This window comes from Myotis nattereri, assembly GCF_964212035.1.
Source record: "Myotis nattereri genome assembly, chromosome: 15".
NCBI lineage: Eukaryota > Metazoa > Chordata > Mammalia > Chiroptera > Vespertilionidae > Myotis > Myotis nattereri.
Window position 1 is genome coordinate 44,905,398 of NC_138090.1, and position 14,761 is coordinate 44,920,158.

At 50.7% G+C, this 14,761-nt stretch overlaps 2 protein-coding genes across 2 annotated transcripts; one reads left to right on the top strand and one right to left on the bottom strand.

Annotated features, from left to right (window-relative positions):
• Nucleotides 1-3,249: 3,249 nt before the first annotated feature.
• On the bottom strand, nucleotides 3,250-12,561 carry ZNF428 (zinc finger protein 428). The gene is made up of 3 exons (XM_081108155.1): nucleotides 12,135-12,561; nucleotides 9,094-9,289; nucleotides 3,250-3,915 (listed from the first exon to the last, which is right to left on the bottom strand). Exons 2-3 carry the CDS (start codon nucleotides 9,167-9,169, stop codon nucleotides 3,410-3,412), a joined length of 582 nt encoding a protein of 193 aa, XP_080964281.1. The 5' UTR covers nucleotides 9,170-9,289; nucleotides 12,135-12,561; the 3' UTR covers nucleotides 3,250-3,409.
• SRRM5 (serine/arginine repetitive matrix 5) lies at nucleotides 6,759-8,442 on the top strand (the record flags this gene model as incomplete). Its single annotated transcript, XM_081108311.1, has 2 exons — nucleotides 6,759-7,833; nucleotides 8,057-8,442. 2 exons carry the CDS (start codon nucleotides 6,759-6,761, stop codon nucleotides 8,440-8,442), a joined length of 1,461 nt encoding a protein of 486 aa, XP_080964437.1.
• Nucleotides 12,562-14,761: the final 2,200 nt, after the last annotated feature.

Consider the following 14,761-nt stretch of genomic DNA (forward strand, 5'->3'; position numbering starts at 1 on the left):
AACGGTGGAACAACCGGGGAACAACCGGTCGCTATGATGCGCACTGATCACCAGGGAGCAGACAGCTCAGCGCAGGAGCTGCCCTCTGGTGGTCAGTGCACTCCCATAGGGGGCACTCCGCTCAACCACAAGCTGGGCTGATGGCAGCAGCACTAAGGATGTCCGATTGCGGCTTAGGCCTGCCCACTCCCCACAGGGAGTGGGCCTAAGCCAGGGGTGGGCAAACTTTTTGACTCGAGGGCCACAATGGGTTCTTAAACTGGACCGGAGGGCTGGAACAAAAGCATGGATGGAGTGTCTGTGTGAACTAATACGTGTTAACACTGCTGCTGGTGAAGGAGCGGAGAGGAGAGCAAGAGAACCCTCCGCTCTTTCAGCTCCGCGGGCCGGATGAAACAGCTGAACTGGCCGGATCCGGCCCGCGGGCCGTAGTTTGCCCACGACTGGCCTAAGCCGTCAGTAGGACATCCCTCAGGGGCTCCCAGGCTGCCAAACGGATGTCTGACTGCCAGCTTAGGTCTGATCTTCTGGGGATCAGGCCAGGCTGACGGACCTTCCTCTCCCCCCCCGCCCCCCCCCCCCCCCGCCACCCCAGTGCACAAGTTTTCGTGCACTGGGCCTCTAGTGTATTTTATATTTTGCTTAAATATCTAAACTGTCTGTCTGTCTTTCCCAGTATAACTTCCACAAAGGCAATGCTTTTTGTTCATCAAGTTCAGCATTCTATTCCCAGCTCCCAAAATAGTGCCTGCATCTCATAAGTGCTCAATAAGTCATTGTTGAATGAATAAGTAAATAACAGTCCCACCCTGGCCGGTTTGGCTCAGTGGATAGAGCGCCGGCCTGTGGACTGAAGGGTCCCAGGTTCGATTCCGGTCAAGGGCACATGCCCAGGTTGCAGGCTCAATTCCCAGTGGGAGGGCATGAAGGAGGCAGTTGATCAATGATTATCTCTCATCATTGATGTTTCTCTCTCTCCCTCTCTGAAATCAATAAAAACATATAATAAATAAATAAATAACAGTCCCTACCTTCGTGCTTAGCCCAGGGCCGCCTGGTCCAGTATGAGCGATGACTTAATGATGGTCATTGTGGAAATTCAGGTTCTATTCTTGAAGATTCTTAGTTGCCAAGCTTCTGAGTTAACACAAGTAAAGCGCCTTAGAACAGGATTGGCACACAATAAATGCTCAGTAAATCGTACCTATCATTATAATTAGGCTTCTATTTTCAGAGCGGCTTTGGTGCCAAGCTTCTGTGAATTAGTACTTCCCATCTCGGAGCAAAAGCCAAAGTTTGGACAAAGTTGTAAGGAGTTGGCCCCCTGCTCCCCTCCAGCTCTGCCCTCCTTCCTTCTTCTCTAGCGCCTCTGGTCTTCCTGATCCTGGCAGACTCCTGCCTCTTTCTACCCAGAATGATCTTCCTACCGATGTGCATGGCTCCTCCTCTCCCTCCCTCCTTCAGGTCTGTCACCTCCTCAGGGAAGATTACACTATTTAAAATTGCAACCCCCACTGGGCAGGTGTGGCTCAGTGGTTGAGTGTCTACTTCTGAACCAGGTCAGTTTAATTCCTGGTCAGGGCACCTGGGTTGCAGGCTCAATCCTCAGTAGGGGGAGTACAGGAGGCAGTCAATGGATGGTTCTTTCATCATTGATGTTTCTCTCTCCCCCTTCCTCTCTGAAATTAATCCTATATAATAAAAGCCTAATATGCAAATCGACCAACGGTGGAATGACTGGTCACTATGGCACACACTGACCACCAGGAGGCAGATGCTCAATGCAGAAGCTACCCCCAGCCCGCAAGCCCCAGGCAAGCTAAGGTGGGTGCCAACAGGGCCCCCCCGTAATCGCCCCGCAGAGGAAGGCAACCAGTAGCGGTGGTGGGGGGTGGGGGAGGGCTGGTGAGCGGGCGGCACCAGGGCTGCCAAGGCAGGTGCCAGCGGGGACCCCCCCAACCACCCTGCTGGTTGCCCCACAAATCGGCCCTGATCACTGGCCAGGCCTAGGGACCTTACCCACATAACTTTGTGCACTTGGCTTCTAGTAAAAACATATTTTAAAAAACTGCAACCCCCTTCCAGAACTCCCTTCTTTGCCTTTTCTCCACAGCAGCCACCATCTGCTACATCTTGTTCACTGTCTATCCCCACCATTGGCCCCTTTCTGCCCCCATAGAAGCCACGAGGACAAGGATTTCATTTGCTTATTCTCAATGCTTAACACACAGGTCCTCAAATGATGTTTGTGAAAGGAATTAATGAATCACAGTCCCTACCTCGGAGTTATTCTAAGGACCTGATGATCTCATGTCTGTAAGTGCTGGGAAAATGGCAATTGATTATAATTAAGTTTCTATTTTTGTAAGTTCCTAGATACACAGCATATATAAAGCTCTTGGGCTAGCATGTGGCACCCAGGAAACTATGATTATAATGGAAGTCCTCTTTGTGTAGGTTGTTAGGTGACGTGACAGAGAACATGAGCTGTCCTCCACAAACCGTTTTCTGCTTTCTGGGCACTTGGCTGGGCCGCCTTTCCTGGACTCCCTTGCAGGGAGCTGTGGCCATGTGGCGTAAATGCAAGCAGTACAGGCCACTTCTGGGCTTGGCTAGGGCTTGTAAAAGAACATGTACCTTTCCAAGTCAAGACCAAATGGATGACAACAGACTTTAAGAGATGGTCTGGCCCTGGCCGGTTTGACTCAGTGGATAGAGCGTCAGTCTGCGGACTGAAGGGTCCCGGGTTCGATTCCGGCCAAGGGCACATGCCCAGGTTGCAGGCTCGATCCCCAGTAGGGGCGTGCAGGAGGCAGCCAATCAATGGTCTCTCTCATCATTGATGTTTCTCTCTCTCTCTTTCTCTCCCTTCCTTTCTGAAAGATAATAAAAATATATTTTAAAAAATAAAAATAAAATAAAAGGAGATAGTCTGGGTCCCCAAATTACTAGATGAAGATGGATGCTTGCCAACCTGAAATACCTACCCTGGGCTATTGTGTGAACAAGAAACAAAATTCTGTTGTGTTTGAGCCTGTATATCATGGCTTCTATGAGTAAATACATGGAAACCACACTGAACACATAGTGTTTAGTAAATGTTAATCTAGGCAACAACAAACCTGAAGTTCCCTCAACAAGGAGCCCGGGGGATGAGGGGCAGACAGATGCCCAGGCGTATGCCTCATATGCTTGAGTGTAAAAACACGCACGCACACACACACACAAACACCAAACACACGCTGGACCGACACACAGAATTTGGCTTTTATTCTGGCCTCACACATACAGCTAAGACGACACAGATAGGCAGTACTCCATCCCCTAGGACCATTTCACCCACCCAATCTCTTCAGCCCCCCTCCTCCCACCTCACCCTTCCTGCCAAGCTGCTGGGCAGGGGCTCTGCCTACACCTCACCCCGGGCATGCAGCATGAAGTGCCCATGCAGCTCCCCGAGGCTGTCGAAGGAGTCCTCGCACTCCGTGCAGTGGTAGGTGCCCTCCTCGTCCTCATCCGGCTCCTCCTCCCGCCCGGCGGGCCGGCCCTGGCCCTCCCCAGCCCGCGGTGGCTCGCCCTCGCCCTCGCCAAGCACCCGGCCTTCGGGGGCTGGTGCTTCCTGGGGGGCTGCAGCGGGACAGCAGAGCCGGCAAGGTGGAGTGCCCGGTGGGGCCTCCCCGAGGGATGAGCGGCCACAGAGCTGGCAGGGCTGGGCTGGGGGGTCCGGGGGCTGGGCTGCACGGGGAGCCCGGCGGGACGGGCCACCCCGGCCCCCACCCAGGCGCTGCTTCACTTTGTAGCCAGGGTCATATTCGGGGTCGTCAGTGGTCTCCTCTTCCTCCTCCTCCTCATCTTCTTCCTCTTCGGAGTCCGGCTCTGAGTGTGTGTATTCGGAGTTAGAGGAATGCTCAGGGCCTGATGGGGGACGGGTGGGGAAAGACAGTGGCATCAGAGGACAGAGGGCTGTGCCTGCGTGGCTGTCCCCTCCCTGAGCCCCATTTAGTTAGGCTCAACAACAGATGGGGAGGGTGGCCTGGGCACAATCCTGCCCTTCCCCACAGATGGCTGCCCATTGCAAAGAACAGGGCCTGGCACACAGTAGGTGCTCAGTGTCTGTGTGTCCATCAAATCACTGTCTTATAAGAATTGTATCTTAGCCCTGACCAGTTTGGCTCAGTGGCTAGAGTGTCGGCCTGTGGACTGAAGAGTCCCAGGTTCGATTCTGGTCAAAGGCATGTGCCTTGGTTGCGGGCACATCCCCAGTAGAGGGTGTGCAGGAGGCAGCTCATGGATGTTTCCCTCTCATGGATGTTTCTAACTCTCTGTCCTCTCCCTTCCTCTCTGTAAAAAATCAATAAAATATATATATATATATATATATATATATATATATATATATGAAAAGAATTGTATCTTAGGGGGTTAATAGGGACAAAATAGGAGTAAAAGTAGGAATAACAGCAGCAGCAGCAGTGTCCATCGCTTTCGGAAGAGTCCTAGCCTCATGCAGTAACTCACCTAATCCTTACAGCAACCCTGTGAGGGAGGCACTATTATTATTCCTAAGTGACAAATGGGGAAACTGAGGAACAGAGCAGTTAGGCCTCGAGTCATACAGTTCTAACAGGGAAAGCTAAATATGGGTGACTGCCTATGCTGGATCATTTTAGGGAGACAAACATTTGAACAGATATTTAAGCAAGTTAAAATACACAATATATATGTGGTTTTACATATAGTCATGTGCTGCTTCATGAAAGGGCTATGTTCTAAGAGATGCATCTTTTGGCAATTTTGTTGTTGTGTGAACATCACCGAGTGCACTTACTCAAATCTAGACGGTCTAGCCTACTACACACCTAGGGTGTGGCTCTGCGGGGAGGAGAAAGAAGCTCCCTCTGCCCTTCTGGGCTGCTGCTGAGACACCCTGTAATAAAGACAGACTCACGGGAGAAAGAAAGTCTAGTAACCTGTATACCCCCTGCAGACACGGAAGACCCGGGAAAACTGAGTGACTCACCAACATGGCTAAAGCCACCACCTTAAACACCCTCCTCAGTTGAAGACAAAATGTTGGGGTGGGAGGAGTCAGCTATGGCAGATTACCAGAAACAGTGGTGAACAAGGGTAAGGTTGTTATGCAGATTTAAGTCCTAGTCTTCCCATAAAGATGAACGTTTCCAGAGATAAGGCCACCCCCCTTCCAGGTACTTGAAGGAGACACCCTTACAAATGTAAATGCCTTTTATGAAGGGTAACTTCTACTTGCTTTTCAGAGCTTGGGGGGGGGGCCCCCCCAGGCCGCGGAATTGAAAATAATCCTTATGCTAAATAGACCTACAGTTGACCCTTGAATGCCCAGGGTTTGGGCTAAGGGGGTCAACTGAACAATCCTCTTTAGGAATGAGCCTGAGAAGTTCAAACCTGTGTTGTTTAAGGGTTAACTGTATTTGGGGGTGACAAATTATGTTTTCCTATAGTTCCTGGGCTACACACCTATAGCATGTTACTGTACTGAATATGTACTGAATACTGTAGGCAACCGGAACAAAGGTGTATTCGGGTAATGTGCTGCGCTATACCATTCAGATGGCTATGATTTCACTAGACAATGGGAAGTTTTCAGCTCCATTAAAATCTATGCAACCACCATGGTATATGTATTCAGTTGGCCAGAATGTCATTACAGGGCACATAACTATATTACTGTGATTTCATGCATATGAAGGACATGCCTAGAACAAGTTTAGGTTAAAAAAAAAAAAAAGGAAAAAAATGTAAAGTCCATGCACAGGAAAGGGTGACACGAGCAGCTGTTGTGAGGGGTGCACACACAAGCCGTGGTCCAGGAGGGAGGAGTCCCCCCTTTGGTGGCAGTGTAGACAATACTGGCTTCTGTAGGGGCAGTGGCAGGACCTGCACAAAGTATCTCCTAGGACTGCAACAGCCTTGCCCTGCGTTCATGCTGGCCCCCTCCTCAGTTTTTGCTGGCAGCCCAGAGGGACCCTATTACAACTAAGCAGCCACACCCCAGGCATGCTCGGGCCCCAGGGCCTGGCCAGCCTTTCTGGAGATGGACTCAGGCTTGCTGCTGCCCTTCTGCCACATTTCTGTTCCAGCGTCACCTTCTCAGTGACACCCTGACCATTCTGTCTAACCAGCAATCCCTCTGCCCCTGCTTTATTCTTCTCAACTCATTTCATACAGCATCTGGTTGTGTGTTTATTGCTTGTCCCCCAAAGACGGAGCCTTTGTCTGGCTCACTGCTTGAGTGACCCCACGGCCCTGAGCTCCCTCCCTCCTCCAGGCCTTTGCCCCTGTTCTCCCAACTGGGGCCACCTTTTCCATTTCTAGCAGCAAACTCCTGCTCCTCTGTAAGGTTCCAGCTCACACGTCACATCCTCTGTGAGGTCCTCCCTGACTCCCCAGGCAGTCAGTGTCGAGTTCTGGACCCCTCTAACACAATCTGACCACCTCCGCGTAACTATCTGGATCTGGAGACTGGAGACTCCTGGAAGGCAGGACATTCTGAGCCTCAGTCAGCCTTAGGAGACATTTGCTGAATGTCTTGGGATAGGGCCCCACCCCTCTTTATCCTCCCACCTCTGACTTCACACCACCTACCCTCCAAGATCTTCAATGCCCATTATGACTTCATGCGGTTGTGAAGTTTCTTTCTGTGAAAGAAAACCAGGTGGTTGTCCAGGGCTTTCGTGTCCTCTATGACTTCCAGGACCACAAGCCCTTTTGCGCCCACCATGCCTTCTCCACCTACGAGATCCTCAAAGCCTAGCATGTCTATGGCATCCACTGGTACCTCGATGCCCACAGCGTCTCCCAAGTCTCCTCCCTCCCTGAAGACCACTACATCAGCAATGCCCACCAAGCCATCAACAGCCCCCAACTCAGTCACGAGCCCCAGCAGTTCCAAGTCCACCAAATGGGAAAATACAACAAAGACAGCCCCTTCCACCCAGCCCAGCGGCAGGTCCAGAGTTCGCAGCAGGGTGAGAACATCCAGCAAGGCCAGCACTGACACCAAGGCCAGCAAAACCAACAAGGCTGGCAGAGTCAGACGACACCACCGGAAGGGCACACACAGCCGGGGCAGAACTCCTGGCAGAAGGGGAAGACACAACTCCGGGAGGTCACCCAGCAGGGCCAGCACTCTCAGCAGGATGAGAACTCAGGGTGCCAAACGGGGCACGCCCAGCAAGGTAAGAACCACTTCCCAGCAAAAACAGAGTGGGAAGAGTTATAGCCGGCCTAGAAATATGAGCAGAAAGAAGAGCTATAGCCCACCAGCGACCTCGGACATGGGGAAGAGTTCTCGGCTGGCTGTAACCCCCAGTAGGGCAAAGAGTTACAGCCCCACCAGAACTCCCTTCCTGGAGATAGGTTACAGCCCATCTCCATCATCATTCAGGAGGGTGAAGAGTTATAGTCAGATGTTCACCCCTAGCAGGGAACGGAGTTACAACCCAAATGAAATGTTCAGCATGACCAAGAGTTACAACCAGGATAGTGTATCCAGCAGGACCCGAAGTCGCAGCCAGTCTAGCACCTCTAGCAGGAGCCGAAGTCATAGCCGGTCTAGAACACCCAGACAGGCAAGAAGTCGCAGTCGGAAGAGGACCCACAGCAGGGTGAGAAGTCAGAGCTGGCAGAGAAATCATAGTAGGGCAAGAAGTCGTAACCGGAAGGAAACTCCCAGCCAGACAAGAAGACACAGCCAGTCTAGAACCCACAGCAAGGGAAAAAGTCAATACCAATTTAGGACCCTCGGAAGGGAAAGAAGTCACAGCCCGTCTAGAAGCCCCAGCAAGGGAAAAAGTCAGTACCAGTTTAGGACCCTCGGAAGGGAAAGAAGTCACAGCCAGGCTAGAAGCCCCAGCAAGGGAAAAAGTCAGTACCAGTTTAGGACCCTCGGAAGGGAAAGAAGTCACAGCCAGGCTAGAAGCCCCAGCAAGGAGAGAGAGAACAGAAGATCCAGGAGCCCCAGCAAGGAGAAAGGTCGCAGAAGATCTAGAAGCCTCAGCAAGGACAGAGGTCGCAGACGATCTAGAAGCTCCAGCAAGGAAAGAGATCACAGACGACCTAGAAGCTCCAGCAAAGAAAGAGATCACAGCCAAACTAGAACCCCTAGAAAAGAGAGACGTCACAACCGATCTAGAAGCTCCAGCAAAGAAAGAGATCACAGCAGATCTAGAAACTCCAGCAAGGAAAGAGATCACAGACGACCTAGAAGCTCCAGCAAGGAAAGAGATCACAGCAGATCTAGAAACTCCAGCAAGGAAAGAGATCACAGACGACCTAGAAGCTCCAGCAAAGAAAGAGATCACAGCAGATCTAGAAACTCCAGCAAGGACAGAGGTCACAGACGACCTAGAAGCTCCAGCAAGGAAAGAGATCACAGCCGAACTAGAACCCCCAGAAAAGTGAGACATCACAGCCGATCTAGAGACTCCAGCAAAGAAAGAGATCACAGCAGATCTAGAAACTCCAGCAAGGAAAGAGATCACAGACGACCTAGAAGCTCCAGCAAGGAAAGAGATCACAGCCGAACTAGAACCCCCAGAAAAGTGAGACATCACAGCCGATCTAGAGACTCCAGCAAAGAAAGAGATCACAGCAGATCTAGAAGCTCCAGCAAGGAAAGAGGTCACAGCAGATCTAGAAGCTCCAGCAAAGAAAGAGATCACAGACGACCTAGAAGTTCCAGCAAAGAAAGAAATCGCAGCCAAACTAGAACCCCTAGAAAAGAGAGACATCACACCCAATCTAAAACCCCCAGAAAGGAGAGGGGCCGCAGTCGATCTAGAACCCCCAGGAAGGAGAGTGGTCACAGAGCTGGAACCTCCAGCAAGAGAGAGCACAGCCGGTCTAGAACCCCCAGGAAGGAGAGCGGTCACAGCCAGTCCAGAGCCCCCAGAAGTCCCAGCTGGAAGGGATCCCCTAGCAGGGTACAGAGTCCCAGTAAGAAGAGAACGCCCGGCGTGACAAGGAGCCATTCCCCGTCAAGATTTCGCAGCAGAGCCTCAATCCCAAACCAGGATGATACTCAAGCCAACACCCTCTTTAAAGCCACCTCACCTGGAGAGAGGTCCTCATCGTCTTCTTCCAAGCTGGCATAGCCTCCGGTTTCAGCTGGCTCACGAGTCTCTGTCATGGCCAGAGGAGGAGACAGGAGCAGAGCAGAAGCTAGGCAGCGTCTCTCCCCGGCCAGCTCTCCACAGCTACACCTTGGCCACAAGTTCTCTAATGCAGGATGTCAGCCGGTAGAGGGATGCTGGAGGGGGAAAGGAAAGGCCTGTGGTAACTCAATAAATTTTTACATAGCATCTGCCTCCCCAGGCTTAGCTGTGTGCTCAGTGATGGGGGTAAGGCAGAGATGGCCCCAGCTCCGTCCCTGACTGCCCACTGGGCCTTGACTGCAGGCCCTGGGCCTGTGGAGACTTTAATTCCCCCATCTGGGCAACCAAGATGTCTGTGGTTCTTATTCAATGGGGTGGGGAAAGATAACATTCCAAATATTTAAAAGTGGATACTAGCTCGGGCACGATTCAGAACTGAGATTGGAACATGGTCCTATGCTAGACATTAATCAGTTAGTTGCTGGACTGTGGGAAAGTCTGGGGTTGGGGGAGGATTCAATATGGCGGTAGGGGTATGGATTACTGGTGTAGTGGTGATATGCCAACCAGTCTAGAAGTATTTAAATATTTAAACAACTGGTACGTCTGTGCTAGTCTGTGAATATCAGCCCTAGTTCTATATCAATTTATACCTCGGCAAGATAGTATCTAGGTTTGAATCCTAAATCTGCCATATCTTAACTGTAGCTTCAAGCAAAGACCTTACGTTTTCTAGCTTGTTTCCTTCTGGATACAAAAAGGGCTGGAAGGTGGTTTGGCTCAGTAGACAGAGCGTTGGCCTGCGGACTGGAGGGTCCTGGGTTTGATGCCGATCAAGGGCACATACCTTAGTTGCAGGCTCAATCCCTGGCCCTGGTCAGCGCACATGTGGGAGGCAACCAATCGAGGTGTCTCTCTCACATTGATGTTTCTCCCGTCTCCCCCTTCCACTCTAAAAAGTCAATGGAAAAGTATTTTCAAGTGACGAATTAAAAAAAAAAAAAGGGCGGGGGGCGCTTCCAGGACTTAACTCATGTGCTCCTCTCAAGCATGTTGAAACAGATTCTCTCCTTTGTCCAGATGAAGGCTGGAAGAGGACTAACAAGTAGTCCAAGGTCACACCAACTGGCAGGTACACGAACTAGGATTTTGAAGCCATCTCATCATCCTACCTCTCATGAAATGATCCTTCGGCTGAAAATATTTTTCGGAGATGCAGTGGGTTCATTCATATAAATTGCTCGTAGGTGTCAAGTACTCATCAACAGTAGCTGTTACTCCTCCCACTCCCGACTCTATAAACCTCAGCCATTCCAGACTTCTCCTCTCCCTGTGAATGCCAGGACTTCTCACATCTGTGGGTCGTAGTAAATCCTGTTCTTGTATAAAATGTCCTCCTTTGCCCTTGTCAACCTGGAGAACTCCTACTCACCCTCCCACGCCCACCTCAAACACAGAACCTCTGGACTTCTTCCCAGCTCAAATTCTACCTCTGCCTCTACCAAGAAGACTTCTCTGAACTCCTGTGCTTCCTCTCCCTCTTCACCAATACCCCCCGCCAACTCCCCAATCCCACTTCTTTGTCTCCCACTGCACTTCCTAACAGGGAGAGCAAGTTAGTGAAGGTGCTGGCAACATCAGCTGCACTTCTTATATGCCAAGGCCTGTGCTGGGCAGTAGGGATACGATGGAGCCTGGAAGCCAAGTTTAATGCTGGGGACTAAAGAGAAAAGGATTAGAATTAGTCTAAAGGAGGCTGGGGCAGGAGAGCTTTCTAAAGACACCTAGATATGGGCTTTAAGGGCAGAGAAGATTCACAACTGCAGAGGACAGTTCTCATAACACCCTATTGCCTGTAGGGCTTCATTTAATTTGGGAATTCTACTTTATGTCAGGATAAGGTTACCAGACTGAGTCACTAAAAACAGATGAACCCTGGCCGGTGCTCCGTGGTTAGGGTCTGCCCGTGCAGAGGTTTGATCCCCAGTCCTAGTCGGGGCGCCTGCAGGAAACAACCAATCACTGTCTCTCTCTCACGTGGATTTTTTATCTATCTTCCCTCCCTCCATCCCGAACACCCTCTCTAAAAATCAATGCAATATCCTCGGTGAGGATTAACAAACCATAGAAAACCAGACGACACCCAATGAATTTGAATTTCAGATAAACAACTAATTACTTACTATACATAGGAGGGTCCATGTAATATTTGGGACGTACATTTGTTTATCTGAAATCAAGTATTTCAACTGGCAGTCCTACCCCAGGAACACTCAGAACTTCCTACGAGGTTACCAGGGGACACTGCTCCCCGGTCTAACCTACCCTTCCCCTCCACACCACACAAAGCCCCTTCCCGGGCACTCGGAGGACGGGCGGAGGCTTTCCGTGCTGCACAAGCCCCACTCCTCAACGGCTGTGACGGCTGGACTGGCCCCCATGACTTTAGAGGGGCATGACTGAGGCTACCACATACGATGTCCTGAGCCTAGAAGAGCAATCAACTCCCAAGATTCCCTGCGTGAACATAATAGGCACCCCTGCCCACCAGGCTGCGGGAAGGAGCCAGAGCAAAACCTTTTACGGCACAATAAGGACCAGTTCCCATAAAGCCCTGCGGCAACTCCCCCCAGGATGCCTCAGGCCTGCAGTGACCCCCTTGCAAGGAGCGTCAAAGCACTCCTCGTTCCCGAGATGCTCATGGGGGGCGTGCGTGTAACAAAGGGGACCGGTTCCCCGCAAGAACTAGGGTAATTCTTCCGAGGATGCACCAGGCCTATAACGACTAGCAGGCCGACTCCCACACGTTTAGGGCGGGGCGTCCCTTTTTTTCACGTTGCGCCAGGGCGGCATGGAGCCGCTCAGGTCTCGTCCTCAGGCCATCACCGCCCAAGACCGCTACCGGCTCCTCCGTGACTGAAGCCGTCACTCCCATCATGCAGCAGTGCCGCAGCGCCCGCTTCCCAGCATGCCCCGCGCACCTCGATCCCGGACACTCACCGGCTAGGGCGGCCCCCGCTCGGGCTCGGCGGCGGCGGCGGCGGCTGCACGCCTGGTCTTGGCGCCTGCGCCGCGAGTAGGATGGGAAGGAGCGCGAGGGGCGTGAAGAGCCTAGGGCGCTTGCGCGCCGAGATGGACCATTCCTGGCGCACAGTGTGAAGAGGGGCTATCCGAGTCGGGCCACCGTGAGGCCAGCGCAGGGGCTTGCGGGCTTTGCCCCTCGCTGTCCGGGTTTACTTGGTACAGTCCGCAACCGGCCAGATGGAGAAATTGCAGGGCTCGCGCGTGCGTGTGCGGGGCAGGAACGCGCTTTATAGAAGCTGGGATGAGCCGCGGGGAGGGGAACGCTAGCTCGGCCGGGATTCGGGACCTGAGGCCTGTTCATTTGCATAATCTTAGCGCGGGACAATGGAGGCCTCAAGCACCAAATGGGGTGATTTGCATATTCCCCGGAAAAGCTGTACTCCGGAGCGCAGTGATTAGCATATGTGGGGCGGGGGGCGCGCCTGAGCAAAGCGCATGAGCAGAGGGACTGCGGACTAGCGTGCAGCTGGTAGCCTTGGTTTAGTAGGAATCAGTTTGCCTCCGGAGAGGCGGCTCAAGGGTCAGGATCCTTACCGACCCTCACAATCCTCCAGCTCCAACCTGGATAAATAATTACTGCCCGTTTATGTGTCAGGCCCTGTGCTAGCAGGTACTATGGTTTCCGCAGTGAACAAGACATTACCGGGCCCCTATCGTCATGATGCCCCAATCAAAGGAAGGAAATCCACACATAATCAGAACCACAATCTGGAGTGGTCAGATTTGGAATGAATGGAGCATAGGAAGGTGTGGGGGCTAGAGGAGGTGCCTGCCCCAGCCTGAAAAGGATTCCAGACGGTGATGATCTTTAAGCTAAGGATTAATAGAAGCCAACTGGAATGGGAGTCATGCTGGCAGAGGGAAGAGTCTATGGTAAAGGCCTAAAGCAGTGGTTCTCAACCTGTGGGTCGCGACCCCTTTGGCTGTCAAATGACCCTTTCACAGGGGTCGCCTAAGACCATCCTGCATACCAGATATTTACATTACGATTCATAACAGTAGCAACATTACAGTTATGAAGTAGCAATGAAAATAATTTTATGGTTGGGTCACAACATGAGGAACTGTATTCAAAGGGCCAGAAGGTTGAGAACCACTGGCCTAGAGGAAGAAAAAAAAAAGCAATACATGATTTGACTGAGGAAGTGAAAGCAGATAGTATGCCTGGAACCCTGAATCAGAGAGGGGAAAGGCTCCTATAGGTGACACTGAGTTCAGACTTTATGCTGAAGATATTGTAGGAGTCCAGGCTTCCTGGAAGTGACTCAAATTCCAGCTTAAAACGCTCCAATGGGATCCCATTGTGCTTAGAAAAAATCCAAATTTTATCATGGCCTGGTCCTGTTTACCTCTGACCTCACCTACCTCTCTCTTTATCCTGACTAACTCCAGTTCCCATCAAACACCCCAGTCTTTGTCATCTCGGGTCCTTGCCCTTGTTGCTCCCTTTGCCTAAAAATGCGTTCCCTCTGATCTTCAAATGGCTGCTGGTGTTAACTATTCATATCTTGGCACAGATGTCAACCTGAGAGGCGTTTCCTGTTCTGTTTTTCTCTAAAGTAGCACCTCCAGATTTGCTCTAGAGAAGGGAGTGGGGTTGTGGATAAAGCAGGATTGGCTGTGAATTGATGGCTTTTGAAGCTGGGGTGAAGGATGCGTGGACTTCATTGTTCTGTTCTGCCTATTTGTGTATTTGAAGTTTTCCATAATAAGTTAAAATAAAATAGTACTCCACATCCCCTTCCTCTACATTTTATCTTAATGGCAACCTGAAATTAAGTTCTTTTTTCCTTGTGAAAGCTTCATGAAAACAAAACGTGGAGTCACCTTTTTCACTTTTGGGGCCTTATGTTTCAGATTTGTGTTATGCTGTCTGGAACACCAAATATTTGCCACTGGACCTTGGAGCAGCACCTGGCACACAAAGTAAGATATATATAGATATATATCTATATATCTATATCTATACCTATATCTATATATCTATATCTATATCTATATATCTATATCTATATCTATATCTGTATATCTATATCTATATATCTATATCTATATATCTATATCTATATCTATATCTCTATATCTATATCTATATATCTATATCTATATCTATATAGATATATAGATATATTATAGGATTTGCGTATGTGTCAGGTGATTTATATTTTTTAATCTAAAATTAGAATCACTCATTTAAATTTTAGAGAATGAAGGGCCTGGAATACCAGGACAAGGAGCTTTGACTCGCTCTACAGGTGATAGGGAGACAGGGTAAGGTTTTGAGAAAGGCGGGATCAGGGTGAGACATGACTAACTGAAAGCTGCCCTGAAGACTGATGTCTGGGGTGGGGGTGAGCCACAGGAAGGGTCCAGGTCATGGGGTGGGGATAGGGTAGCTCAGTAATTACTGAGGAGGTAAGACTGACTATTTGGCTGAGCGAGTATCTAGGAAAAACCGAGTTTCCCCCTCTAGGAGGGTCAGGGTGCCATTGCTGAGACCTCCTTTTGGCCTGTACGGTTCACCAGCAGTTCCTCTCCCTCCC